Raw genomic sequence first — 17,906 nt, 5'->3', positions numbered from 1 at the left:
TTGAAGAAAAATGAAACGGAAAAGCCACTGCCGGACCCGTGAGGCCTAACAGGACCGGATCCATGCTCGCCTCCTGCCGAACCACTACCGGAGGGGCCTCTATACCCAGCTCCTGGAGAATGGCCGGAATTAAGGGTGGCAGTTCCTCCCTGCGGAAGAGCCGGACCACCTTGGGATCGTCTCCCTCCACTGCCTGTGATCCTTTTCCTGCGCCGGATGGAGCGGATCCGCCCGCTGCCACGTTGTCGGCCCCCTTTAGGGGCTCTTCAGGGGAATCAGTGTCTGCCCCCGTGGAGGAATCTGAGTCCGCCTCCTGTGGGACGCCACGTGGAGGCCTCTTCCCCCTGGAAGAGGCCTCGGGGGCACTTCCGCAACCCCCGATGGCCTCTTGGATTTCTTCAGCAGTGGAGCCTTGCAGGATTCCCTCCGGCCGCACTTGCTTTTCTTATATTTCAGGACTTTGCGCAGCAAAAGCGCAAAGTCCTCAGAAAAGGAGCCAGAATCGGAAGAAACCTCAGCGGGGCTCCCCGGGGCCCCCGAGGGACCCCCCCTCGCCGCGATTCAGGGGGGGGGCCCCCGAGGGACACCCCCCCGCCGCGATTCGTTGAGGAGACAGCGCGGGAGGCAAGGCCGGGGGGGGCCCCCGAGGGACACCCCCCCAGCCGCGATTCGTTGAGGAGACAGCGCGGGAGGCAAGGCCGAAGGCCCTGCCGTTTCCCGCGCCATTTCGCGGCCCGTGGCCAAAATGGCCGCCGCTCCCGCACTGAGCGAGAAAAACTCCTGGGGCCTCTCAACCGCGCCCCCCCCCGCTCGGCGGCGGTCGCGCGGGTCGCAAACGAGCCCCCCGAGACGCCCCGGACGACCCTTCATCTCCCGGGATGCAGGCAGCACAAAAGCCCTCGCGCGCGCCGAGCCGCAGGCCCTGCAACCGAGCCACGAGGCATGCCGGCGAAAACGGCGCGAAGAAGGAGACCACGGCAGCAAAACAATAAATAAATAAAATTCGCGCGAACGGCCTCCCCCCCTGCCAGCAGCGCCCCCCCCGAGAGCAGACGCGAAGAAAACAAAGAGCCGGCACAAAAATAAAAACACACTTTTTTTTTTTTTTTTTTACAAAGAAACGCCTGTCGCTGTCCGTGGTCCTGGAGCCCTAATCCAGCAGGGGTGAGTGAACCGGGCTCCCCGGTGTCACCCCTGACGCTGCTACTAGGAAAGCCGGGTCCTCGACCCTAGCAGCGGCCTCAACCAGGGGGGGTAGTCCCCTCAGGACCTCTCAACCCCCCTGGGAGGCAGGGCGGACGGACGTCAGTGACAATTTGGCAAAAATCCCAATTACAAACACCGTAGCCTAAACTGGCCTAAAACCAAAAAGAAATAACCAACCCTGACGGAGTACCAGAACCAGGGCAGGGAGGAGCTGTGACCGCACCTGCACCATCTACTGGAGACAGAGTAAGACTGAGGGGCTGTGACTGACACAGGGGCATATATGGCTCCGCCCACAAGTTTTAGTCTGTCTCCATCTACTGGTGCGGAGTCACAACCCAGGTGTCCTGGACTGATCCTGGTACGTACAGGGAACACGCAGTTTTTATGCGATCCAGCTATTATAAAATGTACTTGACATTGGGCAGACATTTTTAGATGTGGTCATTTTTGCGAGTATGGCACAAATATTAACCCTAAGAGGTTTTTTTTTTCAAAGGGACTTCTGTGGGTAAAATTATGTTTTACATGGAAAAATGGCCTTTTACAAAATTGTCTGCCAATAAATTGATAAATATACTTATGTATGTCCTGTTCCCACATAAGATTACTCAGACTATGCAGAGCCATTCCTGGGGGCAGAGTGGGGAAGGATTTTGCACTTACACACATAGGGGTAGATTTATAATGTGCGCTTCTCGGCACGCACGCACGCATGGACTCACCGATTTTATAACGTGTGCGCCGGCGTGTGCATGGTAGAAAATCCGTGGGCTGCGTGCACATGCGCCGGATTTTTGCAATTTCCATGCGGCGATGCATTACCTCCCTTCCCCTTCCTCTTTCCTCCCCATCCCCTAAACCCTACCTTTTTCCTTTTTTTTCTGTTTCACAACTTACTTCAGCTCCTAAGCTGAAGTAAGTTGCGCGTTCCGGCAGCCGGGTCTTTGGGACAGCGATCAATGGCGCTGTCCTGACCCACCCCCCTGCCTTGCCCCTCACCTCCCAGAACACATCCCTCCAGCCTGTCCCTTCGAAGACGCTCGGCCTTTATCCGCACACCGGCGTTTATGTGCGCGGTCGAGCCTCTTCGAAAATTCACCCGGTGTGCACAAGGACAAGCCACGTGCGTAAACACCGGGATTTAAGTGTGTGCCCCATTTAAAATCTACCCTTACGTGGGCCGCGCGCATATGCACGCCAGATTTTATAATCCGTGTGCATATGTGTGGGCACCACGTGCAAGGAGGGAATTTTTGCAATTTCTGTGCAACGACGCATTTCAGCCTTCCCCAGTTCCCACCAGTCCACTCCAATTAAGGAGTGGCCTGGGAGGGAACTTCCCTACCCCTCTACCTAACCTCCCTTACCCTCTCCTCCCCTCCTCCTAAATCCTATCTTTTTCTTTTTTTTTCGTTGCTCCTTCGAAAACTGGCTCGGCGCATGTAAAGCCAGGATTTTCCGCGCTCAGGGCTTTTAAAATCCGGGCTTTAATTTTGTTTTGTAAAAACATGCATATACGTTTTCAGGAAAATCTATGTAGACATTTTAGCAGCTGTAACTTGTTCAGGTAGATTTGGTGGAATAACATTCAAAGTGGACACAGATGAGCAGGCAAGGCTCTTCCCTCTTTTAAGCGCTTTTATTTCACCATTCACAAAACACCAAGCAAGTCAAGGAGCCTTTCCCTATTTCCTCATGTAGGTCAGTTGTAGTAAGGAGCTACCTCCAGCTGGAGTCGCAGGCCTCCTCTCAACTTAGCCAGGAGATCTCCTGTACCCAGAATTCCCTGTCTTAAGGTAGACTGGGGTTCCGGGGCATTGAAAACTGATGTAATTTATGCATGCTGTTGCTGACTTTCTTATGTGGCCTGTTTGAATATTACCTTCATAATCCATTCTTTGCTTAATAAAATAAAAGATAAATGAGCAAATATTCTAATTAAAGGACATCAATATGTATAATATCAGCTCTACACTCCTTTTTAGCACTCTTGTTCTTAAATCATTTTTGGTGTATTCATTGCTTGCTATCATGATGAGGACAATTTTCAGTACAATTTACCCACATTTCCCGATTGTCTAAAGTTTGTACTCCCTCAGTCTGGCTCAAATTACCATGGTGTCCCACAATGTGCAGACTTTTAGCTGCATTTCAGGGAGGTATTCTGTTCCCCGGGAGCGGTGTTACTACGTTGGGCGGGTTTGGAAAATAGCAACCCCTCCCAGGGGTAGCTTTTATTTTCAAGTCTACACATTCAACTTGCACAAAAATCTGGCATAGAAATCCATGGGTACCTGGCAGCTGTATCAAGTTTCAGAGTGCTTTGGTCTTATAGCAAAATTTTATGTGAACTGCTTAGCACAGCTGGTCTGCTATAGGTGGGATAAATTGCTGTTAGTAAATAAATAAAGATATTTTCACTTTGGGATTTGGTGCAGTCTGTGAGTAAAACATCTCTGCAGACTTTTTCCCTAAGCAGACAGGCTGAAAATGACTCCCATATGAACATCCCTGCCCTGATTTCATGTCACATCTGCTTATTTAGAAATAATCGGCATACTTGTGCAGCTTGGTGCTTGTGACCATACTCTGTCCTGACATGTGGACTCCAGGATGCCTTCATGAAGGACAAAACCTTCCTTGCATCGATAGCGAACTTTTTCTCCAGATGTGTATCTTTCTTTTCTGGCGTCTATCAGTTCAGCATTTTCAGTATTTGGAGCAGTTCCACATGATGTATCTGTGAAGATATAAATAAATAGGCATTAAATAGGATGTAGATAAAAACAAGAGTTTTGTGTGGGTGCATTACATTTTCAGTGTATGAACATTTCAGTTCTGCACATTGCAGCAGAGTATGTTGGCAGTTAAAGAGTACAAGGCTCATCTGTGCACTCCATCTTCACTTTTTACTACAATCATTTTGGTGTTTGGCTTTAAATTTTTCTTACACATCGCTAAGGATCCTTCGTGCTCATCCCATGCTTTGCTTAATTCTGATAACATTTTGGCTCCCACCTTCTCCATTAGGAGGTTGTGCATGAATCCACCTCCTTTTCCTAAGAGTAATGAGCAGCCCTGTAGCATGGATGTGTGGGTGCTGCCTATGACATGTCACCCGTGCACCCAGGTGGGAGGCTGCAGGGACTCACTGAGTCCTGGGCCCGCATCTAGAAATTTCGGGAGGGAGGGGGAATATTTTCTGTGGCACTCGCCAATGTTGCTGGCTGCATAGCTACACAGCAGGTGCGTTTCTGGCTCTTCCTCCTTGTGCAGCCTGATGATGACACCCCCAGTGATTGGCTGCTGTGGGGCATGTAAACATCATTGACTTCTGCCAACCATGTCACCAGCTCTGGATTGGCTCTGGGGCTGATGCAATGATGCGGTGGAGGGGCGCGGGGCTGGTGGGAGATTTAAATCTTGCCGTCTGCTCTACATCCCTCTCTTTTGTTTTTCAATGTGTACTTTTATTGAATTTCTTTAATTTACATACAAATGAAAATCAAGGATTTATAACCATAAGAAATAAATACAAAAAATCATATTGGGTATGAAAAAGCCCACATTGCTAAGGAAAAAAGAGAAGGAAATATCAGAACAAAACCATAATAATTACCAATAGAGTAGGAGGGTGAAAACATTTGTAACCAGTCTAGTTAATAAGAATCATTACCTCAACTCCCAGCATTGTTATCATGACGGAAAGACTCTAAGTGAAGTGGATCTGAGAATTCAAATTTTGTATTTTGATAGGAAATCAGGCACTTACAGGGGAATTTGAGGAAAAAGATAAAACCAATATCCAAAACCCATAGTCTTAACAAAAGGAACTGCTTCATCCATGCCTGGATGTTGTGGGAAATATCAGGAAATATTTGTATTTTCTGCCCGCAAAAAGAAAACATTTTTGAGGCAAAATATTTCTTAAACATGAGAGCTTTATCCTGTTCTGAGCAGAAGGTAACTAATAATTTGATCTAACAGAAATAGCATGAATAGAGGCTTCCAAGAAGGAAGATAAACCTGGACTCTGCAATTGCAAAGTGTCTAACCCCTCATGAGAGAGCAGAGATCTCCTAGGCAAATAATACATCATAGAAAGAAGATGAATTTTACCATCAGGAAAAGAGGAACCTTGGAAATATGTTTTTAAAGAATTCCAATGGTGACAAAAAACTAGTAACTGGCAAATTGAGGAAATGTAAGTTTCTTGATCTCTGGTTATTCTCCAGTCATTTCAGCTGATTCTGAATATACAAACTGTCTTTAATCAAAGACATTATTGTATATTGGAATTTATTTGAAGAGACAGTATTCACCTATTCTCCAGCCCCTTGACTCTGAACTCCTACTCTTACACTTTGGATCTAGTAACTATAGAAAACTTTCTGAATTGCTGGGTGGCATAAGACAGATTCTTATCCATTTTTGCAATCAACCTCCACAGATCCATCAGAACAACATTCACTTGTTCCTCTATCAACCTGAGTCAACAGGACCGGGAGGAATTGGGTTAGGTAGGAAAGTACAACAATTGTGCAAGAAGCACTCCACAGGCCTAAAGAAATAGTCCCACTGGGAGATGCTGATACTCTCTCCCCAACCTCATGTCCAGAAGATACAGTACCTTTAACTACAGTTGGGATGGCATCTAATCTCTCCGCACCAATACTAAAGGATTCACTAACTGACTGTGGAGGAGGCTGACTTTCACTAGGACTTAAGGAAACTTCCAAAGAGATTCCACCTACATTCATATTTATTACTGGTGTTCCAACAATACCCTGCATAATGATTGACCATAGGCCTCTGTATAACCACAGGAATAGATGACAATGTCAGTGGCTTGACCTTTCTCTTTCATCCTATTGAGCAGTAGGGTCACACCCCTTTGGTGCATGGCTTCTGGAGCATGCCAAAACTTCTGCATTGCAGAACCCTCAGTTAAATAAATGGTGCAGTGCAACTAGATGAGGTCACCAGATGCTAACAGCTGGGGGAAGGACTGCTCTCACAATGCACTGCACTTACAGAAGCAACCGCTCTCATTGATGAACCGATGGCACTCACAGCATCCCCTCCTGAGGTTCTCTCGATCTCCCTCTGCATCCCTCTCTTTCACTGCCTACTCTCTCTCTCTCTCTATATATATATATATTTCCAATCAATTGTAGAAAAACACAATGGACCCTTGTTCTAGCACATTCTTACCCCCACAATCAAAGCTTATGGGGATGAAATATTGACTATGGAAATATTTTTCCTGCTTTTTCTGTTTTATGTAAACCGGTATGATTTGCATTTTAATGTAAGAATGTCGGTATATAAAAATTATAAATAAATAAATAAATAAATAAATGAAGAGCAACCAGCACCACAAAGCAGCAGTTCTGAGAGCAGGCGGTGAATAAAAAAATTCAAGATAATCAGGAGATGGGCAAGTGATTACCCATGTTATTTAGTACAGAATATTCCAACTGGCCAGTTATTACGCCTTCAACACCAATTTCTCTACACATGCTCAGGATCTGTTTTCCCATTTTCTTGCAAGGGGTTATCCTCACAGTTTGTTGAAAAAGGCGTATAAATGTACTTTGTATGCTCACTGCAAATGGCTTTTTTGCCTTCTACCACACATTCAGATGATAACATGACATGCGCCCTCCCTTTTTCAGACAGCATTAGAGAAATCTTCTCAATGATAAAAAAAAAATTGGGAAAACACTGGCCCCTTTTTCTATCTTCAAATTTGCCTAGATTCATGTTTAAAAGAGTAAAGAAACCTATGGGACATTCTGGTTAATTCCTTTTTGAAATTGGCAATTTTATCACATGATACTCTTTCAGTGCATTCCCCATGTGGTAACTGTGCAGCTTGCCCAATGTCATTAACTTTATCTATGTTTACACACCCTACTATAGGGCAGGATTACTTTCTGAATCACACATCCACCTGTAGCACTGCAGGAGTCATCTATGTGATTCTGTGCCCATGCAACCATTTATATATTGGCAAAACCATCCTTGAAAGAGTTGCAGATATCTTTGGGCTGTGTGACCCAACTTCCTTGCAGTGATTTTAGCTTATATTGAGAAGCGATCAAAGATAGCAATTTGGGGAAAGCACTGGGCCCAGATGGAATCTCCTTTGATTATTATAAAATTTTAAAAGAAAATCTTGTGGTTCACTTACAAGCCTTCTACCAGCAGGCTCTCTTGAATGGGAGTTTCCCCGAAAACTTTACTGATGCCTACATCACAGTACTAGCAAAACCTGGGAAGGACACCACTCTCCCCACATCATATCGCCCGATTTCTTTATTAAATTGTGACCTTAAAATCTCTGCTAAGGTATTTATTTATTTATTTACTTATTTATTTATATTTATTTATTTATTTAAAGGTTTTTTATATACCGCGGCACGTTTCAAAACATCACCTCGGTTTACAATGAACAATAATTTAGCAACAGGCTTTACAATCAATTCAGATAGAACAAGCATATATCAATAAGGTCAGCGAACAAGGCAATAAGTCCACATATAGTACAATTGAATCCCGTCTAATCTCCTGGGAGAAACAATGTATAATTACAAACTATATATGATAAGGTGCATTAGGTTCAAATAACAATAAATGATAATAATAATAATAATAATAATAATAATAATATACAAACTAAGTATAATTAGGTATATTCAGGCAAAGACGGAGGTGAAAGGTGTAGGGGGGGAGTGGATGGCTGTTTAAGGTAGGACGGCTGTTTGCGGAGTAAGAGGTCATTATGTATAAGCTTTTCTGAAGAGCCAAGTTTTTAAGTTTTGTTTAAATTTCTTGTGACATGGCTCCAGGCGCAGATCTGTGGGCATTTTATTCCAAACATTTGTTCCTGCTATGGTAAATGATCGTTCTCTCGTGGAAACATGTTTAATATGTTTGAGAGTGGGAGTCTTGAGTTTGGCTTGGTGTATTGTTCTAGTAGGTCTGATGGAATTGTGGAATGTAAAATGGTCAGAGAACCATTGCATTTCTATGTTGTAGACGGATTTGTGTATGAGGGTAAGGACTTTGTATGTGATCCTAGATGCTACTGGTAGCCAGTGAAGGTATTGGAGTACCGGCGTAATGTGATCATGGCGATGTGCGTTAGTGAGTATTTGGGCGGCTGTGTTTTGTAGCATCTGTAAGGGTTGTAGCGAATTTTTTGGCAGTCCAAGCAGGATAGAATTACAGTAGTCCAGTTTTGACAATATAGTAGCTTGGGTAGAAGAGATCTGATTTTTTTCAGCGTATGGAGTTTAAAGAAGCCATTTTTAACAGTGGCCGCAATGAATGTTTTTAATGAGAAATGGTTGTCTATGATAACACCGAGGCTGCAGACCTGCTGTAGACGAGAAGGCCAGCTTGTGGATAATTGGTAGGGATGAGGGGGATGTTGCTTTGTGGGGAGATGATGAGAAGTTCTGTTTTGCTGGTATTGATTGCTAGAAAATTTTCGGTGAGTAGATTCTTTATTTCTTCAAGTGCAGTATCCCAGATTTTCAGAGCATTGGGTAGAGAGTCCTTAATGGGGATGAGGATCTGCACATCATCTGCGTATATGAAGTGCGGGATTTTATACCGGCATTAGTGGGTACATGTAACAAGGACTAAACGGTGAGGGCGGGGAGCAAGCAGAAGTCAGAATAGAAAGACAGTGCAACTGATGAGAAATCCTTAACATAAGTAACTATTAATACATAACGAGATGGGTAATATCATAATTGTTTGGTATTATACACAAGAATGCATAAACAACAGAATACATAAGAACAACAGAGTCAGTGGCTGATTATAGAAGGGGGAGAAAAGTTAATCAGGAAAGGCCTGTTTAAACAACCATGTTTTTAGTTTCTTTCTAAATTTGAGTGGTTCAAGATGGAGATTTGTGGGCAAGGAGTTCCAACGTGAGGGGCCTGCGATTGTGAGGGCATGATCCCTTGTCGATGAGAGGTGTGCTGTTTTGAGAGAGGGCACGTGAAGGGTTCCTTTGTTGATTGTTCTAGAGGGCCGATTCAGGTGTGCAGAGGTGAAGGGAAAATCAAGCTTTGTGGATGATGATGAGAGTTTTATAGAGCATATGTGAGGGGATGGGAAGCCAATGTAGGTCTTTGAGGATGGGGGTAATGTGGTCTCTTTTACGGACATTTGTAATGATTCCTGCATTGCGTTTTGGAGCATTTGGAGTGATTTTATGGTGGAATAAGGGAGTCCTAGGAAGAGTGAGTTGCAATAGTCCAGTTTAGATGAGAGGGTGGTTTGGATCACTGTATGGAAATCATGGGTGTGTAGTAAGGGTGTGTAGTAAGGTATTAGCGAATCGTTTAAATTTCATAAGAACATAAGAACATAAGAAAATGCCATACTGGGTCAGACCAAGGGTCCATCAAGCCCAGCATCCTGTTTACAACAGTGGCCAATCCAGGCCATAAGAACCTGGCAAGTACCCAAAAGCTAAGTCTATTCCATGTTACCATTGCTAATGGCAGTGGCTATTCTCTAAGTGAACTTAATAGCAGGTAATGGACTTCTCCTCCAAGAACTTATCCAATCCTTTTTTAAACACAGCTATACTAACTGCACTAACCACATCCTCTGGCAACAAATTCCAGAGTTTAATTGTGCGTTGAGTAAAAAAGAACTTTCTCCGATTAGTTTTAAATGTGCCCCATGCTAACTTCATGGAGTGCCCCCTAGTCTTTCTACTATCTGAAAGAGTAAATAACCAATTCACATCTACCCGTTCTAGACCTCTCATGATTTTAAACACCTCTATCATATCCCCCTCAGTCGTCTCTTCTCCAAGCTGAAAAGTCCTAACCTCTTTAGTCTTTCCTCATAGGGGAGTTGTTTTGTTCCCCTTATCATTTTGGTAGCCCTTTTCTGTACCTTCTCCATCGCAATTATATCTTTTTTGAGATGCGGCGACCAGAATTGTACACAGTATTCAAGGTGCGGTCTCACCATGGAGCGATACAGAGGCATTATGACATTTTCCGTTTTATTCACCATTCCCTTTCTAATAATTCCCAACATTCTGTTTGCTTTTTTGACTGCCGCAGCACACTATACCAACGATTTCAATGTGTTATCCACTATGACACCTAGATCTCTTTCTTGGGTTGTAGCACCTAATATGGAACCCAACATTGTGTAATTATAGCATGGGTTATTTTTCCCTATATGCATCACCTTGCACTTATCCACATTAAATTTCATCTGCCATTTGGATGCCCAATTTTCCAGTCTCACAAGGTCTTCCTGCAATTTATCACAATCTGCTTGTGATTTAACTACTCTGAACAATTTTGTGTCATCTGCAAATTTGATTATCTCACTCTTCGTATTTCTTTCCAGATCATTTATAAATATATTGAAAAGTAAGGGTCCCAATACAGATCCCTGAGGCACTCCACTGTCCATTCCCTTCCACTGAGAAAATTGCCCATTTAATCCTACTCTCTGTTTCCTGTCTTTTAGCCAGTTTGCAATCCACGAAAGGACATCGCCACCTATCCCATTACTTTTTACTTTTCCTAGAAGCCTCTCATGAGGAACTTTGTCAAACGCCTTCTGAAAATCCAAGTATACTATATCTACCGGTTCACCTTTATCCACATGTTTATTAACTCCTTCAAAAAAGTGAAGCAGATTTGTGAGGCAAGACTTGCCCTGGGTAAAGCCATGCTGACTTTGTTCCATTATACCATGTCTTTCTATATGTTCTGTGATTTTGATGTTTAGAACACTTTCCACTATTTTTCCTGGCACTGAAGTCAGGCTAACCAGTCTGTAGTTTCCCGGATCGCCCCTGGACCCCTTTTTAAATATTGGGGTTACATTTGCTCTCCTCCAGTCTTCAGGTACAATGGATGATTTATTCTATCCCACCGGATTTGAGACAGGAACCATGCTCTCTAACATTTAGAAAAAGACTAAAAACTTGGCTTTTCAAAAAAGCATTTCCAAGCCTTGAATAAAACCTCCACTCTTCAACACAAACTCGCATGCAATAACTGGATCTAAATAAGAATCCAACTACCATAAACTTACGCACATCATTACCTGCGGAGTTTTATCATATTATTATCATTCACTACTGTGTCATATTTATTCTCTTGGTTACTTATTTTACCGTTTCATATTTATGTACTGTCCCATTTATTCACATAGGCTTATTTATTCACTCCGCTATACTACTACACTAATTGGCTGAAATGTAAATATTGCATTGTTCAATCTCTCCCCTCTTCCAGCTCCAAGTTAATTTTCCCTGTTTTATTGTTTTATTGTAACTTTCTCACCCTTCAATTGATTCTCTGTATTTAAAGTTCACAGTTCTATTGGGAATATTGTTATCACGTTACCTTATGCTTTTCACACATTGTTAATTGTAAACCGGGTTGATGTGATGCCAGTCATGAAACTCGGTATAACAAAAACAATAAATAAATAAATAAATAAATAAATAAATAAATAATGATAAGTTACAAATTTTTACTAATAGGTCTGAAATTTCATTTTTTAGTTCCTTCAGAACTCTGGGGTGTATACCATCCGGTCCGGGTGATTTACTACTCTTCAGTTTGTCAATCGGGAAACCATATCTTCTAGGTTCACCGTGATTTGATTCAGTCCATCTGAATCATTACCCATGAAAACCTTCTCCATTTCGGGTACCTCCCCAACATCCTCTTCAGTAAACACCGAAGCAAAGAAATCATTTAATCTTTCCGCGATGGCCTTATCTTCTCTAAGTGCCCCTTTAACCCCTCGATCATCTAACGGTCCAACTGACTCCCTCACAGGCTTTCTGCTTCGGATATATTTAAAAAAGTTTTTACTGTGAGTTTTTGCCTCTACAGCCAACTTCTTTTCAAATTCTCTCTTAGCCTGTCTTATCAATGTCTTACATTTAACTTGCCAATGTTTATGCTTTATCCTATTTTCTTCTGTTGGATCCTTCTTCCAATTTTTGAATGAAGATCTTTTGGCTAAAATAGCTTCTTTCACCTCCCCTTTTAACCATGCCGGTAATCGCTTTGCCTTCTTTCCACCTTTTTTAATGTGTGGAATACATCTGGACTGTGCTTCTAGAATGGTATTTTTTAACAATGACCACGCCTCTTGGACATTTTTTACTTTTGTAGCTGCTCCTTTCAGTTTTTTTCTAACAATTTTTCTCATTTTATCAAAGTTTCCCTTTTGAAAGTTTAGCACGGGAGCCTTGGATTTGCACAGTTCCTTTTCCAGTCATTAAATCAAATTTGATTATATTATGATCACTATTGCCAAGCGGCCCCACCACCGTTACCTCTCTCTCACCAAGTCCTGTGCTCCACTGAGAATTAGATCTAAAATTGCTCCCTCTCTCGTCGGTTCCTGAACCAATTGCTCCATAAAGCTATCATTTATTAGGGATGTGCAGGCAAAAAGTTTTCGTTGCGTACGCGATACGTATTCATAGGGGGTCAATTCCGTTTCATGCGGAAGTATGGAGAATTCAATAAGTTGTCAATCTGTAAATACGTTACTACTAAATTAACTACAACCCCCCACCATCCTGACCCACCCCCCCCCCCAAGACTTACCAAAACTCCCTGGTGGTCCAGCGGTGGGGTCCGGGAACTCACTCACACCCGGTGCTAGTTTCATCATGGCGCCGATAACCTTTGTCACAGGGACTACCGGTGCCATTGGTCAGCCCCTGTCACATGGCCATCAGTGCCATCTTGTGCTCCTACCATGTGACAGGGGCTGACCAATGGCACCGGTAGCCCCTGCGACAAAGTATGGGCAAAGGCTATCGGCGCCATTTTGAGTCCTGGCGTCGGACGGCAGGTCGCTCCAGGACCCCCGTTGGACCCACAGGGACTTTTGGCCAGCTTGGGGGGGGCCTCCTGACCCCCACAAGACTTGCCAAAATTCCAGCGGGGGTCCGGGAGCGACCTCCTTTCACGCCGGCTGTCCGATCCCAATACTCAAAATGGCGCCGATCGCCTTTGCCCTCACTATGACGGCGATCGGCGCCATTTTGAGTATTGGCGGGACGGCGATTTTGAGTCTCAAAATGGCGCCGATCGCCGTCATAGTGAGGGCAATGGCGATCGGCGCCATTTTGAGGCTCAAAATCGCCGTCCCGCCAATACTCAAAATGGCGCCGATCGCCTTTGCCCTCACTATGACGGCGATCGGCGCCATTTTGAGTATTGGCGGGATGGCGATTTTGAGTCTCAAAATGGCGCCGATCGCCGTCATAGTGAGGGCAATTGCGATCGGCGCCATTTTGAGACTCAAAATCACCGTCCCGCCAATACTCAAAATGGCGCCGATCGCCTATGCCCTCACTATGACGGCAATCGGCGCCATTTTGAGACTCAAAATCGCCATCCCGCCAATACTCAAAATGGCGCCGATCGCCGTCATAGTGAGGGCAAAGGCGATCGGCGCCATTTTGAGTATTGGGATTGGCCGGCCGCCTGAAAGGAGGTCGCTCCCGGACCCCCGCTGGACATTTGGCAAGTCTTGTGGGGGTCAGGAAGCCCCCCCCAAGCTGGCCAAAAGTTCCTGTGGGTCCAACGGGGGTCCCAGAGCAACCTGCCGTCTGACGCCAGGACTCAAAATGGCGCCGATAGCCTTTGCCCATACTATGTCACAGGGGCTACCGGTGCCATTGGTCAGCCCCTGTCACATGGTAGGAGCACAAGATGGCGCCGATGGCCATGTGACAAGGGCTGACCAATGGCACCGTTAGCCCCTGTGACAAAGGCTATCGGCGCCAGATGAAACTAGCACCGAGGGTCTGAGTGAGTTCCTGGACCCCACCGCTGGACCACCAGGGAGTTTTGGTAAGTCTTGGGGGGGTCAGGAGGGTGGGGGGGGGTTTAAAATTTTATTTAGGCCGAATAAAACAGAAATCTGTTTAATACGTGGGGAGTCGCGATGCGTTTTGCCTCCCCACGTATTTAACAGCAAAAAATAAGTTGTGGATTACAAATACGTGGAAAACGGATGCACACCTCTATCATTTATTCCATCCAGGAACGTTATCTCTCTAGCGTGGCCCAATGATACATTTACCCAGTCTATATTGGGGTAATTGAAGTCTCCCATTATTACTGCACTACCAATTTGGTTAGCTTCCCTAATTTCTTTTAGCATTTCACTGTCCGTCTCACCATCTTGACCAAGTGGACGGCAGTATACCCCTATCACTATAGTCTTCCCTGACACACAAGGGATTTCTACCCATAAAGATTCAATTTTGTAGTTAGTCTCATGCAGGATGTTTATCCTGTTGGACTCTATGCCATCCCGGACATAGTGCCACACTTCCTCCCGAGTGCTCCTCTCTGTCATTGCGATATAATTTGTACCCCGGTATAGCACTGTCCCATTGGTTATCCTCTTTCCACCATGTCTCTGAGATGCCAATTGTCTATGTCATCATTTACTGCTATACATTCTAATTCTCACATCTTACTTCTTAGACTTCTGGCATTAGCATACAAACATTTCAAAGTTTGTTTTTTGTTTGTATTTTCATTCTGCTTTTTAATTGATAGGGATACTTTAGAATTTTTTAGCTCAGGTGAGTTTTTAGTTACAGGCACTTGGACTACTTTTCTAATTATTGGAACCTCACTGTCGGGATGCCCTAATTCTAATGCATCATTAGTATCCTTTAAAGATACCTCTCTCCGAACCATGCGCTGCTGAGCGACTGTCGGCTTTCCCCTTTGTTCTAGTTTAAAAGCTGCTCTATCTCCTTTTTAAAGGTCATTCTCCCCTCTATTATTTAAAATCACCAGGTGGGCTTTGTCAAAGGTAGATCAGCTGGGTCCCATATTATTAAACTTATCACATCCATACAATATATATAAAAAAAAAGATATACTGGCCTTGACGATCAGTTTTGACTCGGAAAAAGCCTTTGATATAAATTTAATGGCCTTATATGTTCTCGGTCCTTGGCAGGTTTGGACTTTCAGGAGACTTCGTTAACAATATTGCTCTTTTGTATAATTTCCCTAAATTATATATTCTGGCTAATGGAGGTAGATCAGATTCATTCCCGGTGGGTCGCGGCATTAGACAAGGCTGCCCATTATCCATTCTTCTTTATCTTCTTTCCATTGATCCGCTTCTCCGAAAGATAGCAGAAGATGTTTCCATTCATGGGTAAGAATTACAGGCCACATCCTTTAAGGTGGCTGCTTTTTCTGACGACGTCCTCATATACTAAATGAACCCCACCTGTTCTCTACAACAAGTTCTAAATCACCAATCACTCTTTGGAAGCTTGCAGGTCTCAAAATCAACCAGGATAAGTCAGAAGTGTTAGATGTCACAGGGCAACTTCGTCAAACCTGTTCGGGCCCCTTTCCTCTAAAATGGCTTGTTTCAACAATGAAATACTTAGGAATTCACATTCCCACACACCCCTCCCAATTCTATAAAGCAAATGTTCAACCATTATACAAAGCCCTACATAATAACATTAAAAAATGGATGAACTTACCACTCTCTCTAATAGGCAGAATTCATTTATTTAAAATGGTTGAGCTTCTTAAATGGCTCTACTTACTCCAAATGGCTCCTATATGGCTCCTTCAGAAAGACATTTGGGCTATTGAAAGAGAGTTCTCGCAATTCTTATGGAGAGAGAAGAAAGCTCGACTCCCAATCCAGGTCCTTCAAGCCCCTTGGTCTAAAGGAGGCCTAAAATGCCTGGACTTACGCCTCTTTAACCTTGCTTACATATTGTATATTATTCATGACTGGCTCTTTAAATTGTTCACTTTTCTCCCACATGATCATATCAAAGCCTGGCTAGGGGGTTTTTCCCTTTCGGCTCTACTCCAATGTTCGGATAAATCTATCTCTCTCCAGCCTTCATCAATCTACATGCCTGCCAAAAGGCATGGGTAGCATTATGTACAAAAATGGGTCTCAAAACAAAGAATACTACCCTTATGGAAATATGTGATAACCCTGATTTTCCCACAGGGTGCATACAAGGGGTTTTCTTACGATGTAAACATTTAGGCCTGGCCCATATGCATCAACTCTTTGGACCCAATTCCAATGCCATCTTTAGCGTTGAAGAGTTGCAAAATTGGTACCAAATTCAACGTTCTGATTTCTTTGCATATTTGCAGTTACGCCATTACATTACCAACTTACTAGCAGAAAATCTGAATTTGGGAGACAGTGGGGCTCTTTCTTCCTTTTTCCATTTCGTTAATGCCCAAAACCCATCCTGTGCTTCTTTTGCTAAAAGACTATCAGAGATCTCCCCTCCCTCGTACATGCCGTTAGTTCTCACACATTGGTCCAGGTGGGCCAATGTAGAATTATCGCTTTCTAAGATTCAAAAGTTCTTTTACAAATCCTGAAAGTCTCCAAGAATACCTTGCTACTGGAACTACAATATAAATGTATTTGGCGACTTTACATACTGCAGACCATAGCGTCCAAATGGAACAGAAGCATGTCCTCAATATGTGATAAATGTACCCTATCTGCTAATGACTACTTACATAGTTTCTGGGCTTGCCTACAAATACAGACCTTTTGGCACTCCGTGCACCAGAAACTTTCTACTATCATTTCGACTACAATCCCTCTAGATGTACACTTGGCTATTTGGAAGGATCTGGGCGGACGCTCCTGTTTGGTCCGCAGCTACAAAACTGCTAATAAACAAAGCCAGTCTAGCAGCAAAAAATCTATCCTTGCGTGTTGGATAGATTCAAATCCTCCTTCATATACAGTATGGGAAAAGAAAATGATTAAACAATTAACCATGGAATATGTGTCAGCTACCATATCTTCTGTTAAACAGAAAGAGGAAACGCGTTTAATCTGGCTCCCCTTTCAAATTGCCCTATCGGATGAACTTAAAAAGGACCGTCCTCAACTTTGACTCTGGCAGGGAGATTGCACTTAATTATATTTTAAGTTTGATGTACTCCCTAACCTACACTAGCAGGGGAACTTAACCTGGGTTAAAAACTTAAACTTATGTCATTCGGGTAAGATACAGGGGGGATTAAAACTCATTTGAGCAACAGCTTCTTAATCACACTAAGGGGCTACACTGTAACTGCACAACTGCTTACTATATTGATACGTGGGGGTTCAAGTAGAGGTTGTCTTATGGTAGTATTATGGTAGCTCTACAAACAACAGGGAGAACAGAGGCCAGTTGGAAGGGGTTCGTATAAGGCTTAAGGGCCGGCACTACCAAATGCACCCTCCTTCTTACTTATTTAGGCATCCACTCATTCTTAACCTTCATACTTTTTTTTTTTTTTTTTGCAAGTCTATACAAAGACCATCTCTGTACCTGGGCAAACCAACAAATACAACACTGGGGGTTAAGGGTAGGATGTCGGGAGCGGGAGGGAGGGATGGAGAGAGGGGGATAGGTTTGATGGGTATAGGGAGGGGGGAAACACTTACGCTAAGTTCACGTTAAGGTCAGCTATAGTCCTAGCTGTGGTTACATCAGATTTTACAAATGTTACACACATTATTGATGTTTCTGGTGTTACTGTTCTTTTTTGCACTTACTATTAACCACAAAAGCAAGAGAGCAAATGCAAATGCTTAATTGTACCTGGGTTGAATATATGTAGTGGTACTCTCTG

At 43.7% G+C, this 17,906-nt stretch overlaps 1 protein-coding gene across 2 annotated transcripts in view; it reads right to left on the bottom strand.

Annotated features, from left to right (window-relative positions):
* CFH (complement factor H) overlaps window positions 1-17,906 on the bottom strand; it is a 633,102-nt gene that overhangs the window by 115,394 nt on the left and 499,802 nt on the right. For both annotated transcript variants that reach the window (XM_029617534.1, XM_029617535.1), the window contains one exon: window positions 3,770-3,949. In XM_029617534.1, the coding sequence (XP_029473394.1) occupies window positions 3,770-3,949 (180 nt within the window). The remainder of the gene's footprint in view (window positions 1-3,769; window positions 3,950-17,906) is intronic.

The sequence above is a fragment of the Rhinatrema bivittatum genome, chromosome 10 (genome assembly GCF_901001135.1).
Source record: "Rhinatrema bivittatum chromosome 10, aRhiBiv1.1, whole genome shotgun sequence".
In the NCBI taxonomy this organism is placed as follows: Eukaryota; Metazoa; Chordata; class Amphibia; order Gymnophiona; family Rhinatrematidae; genus Rhinatrema; species Rhinatrema bivittatum.
The sequence above is the reverse complement of the archived record's forward strand: the minus strand, read 5'-3'. Positions and strand labels throughout refer to the sequence as shown.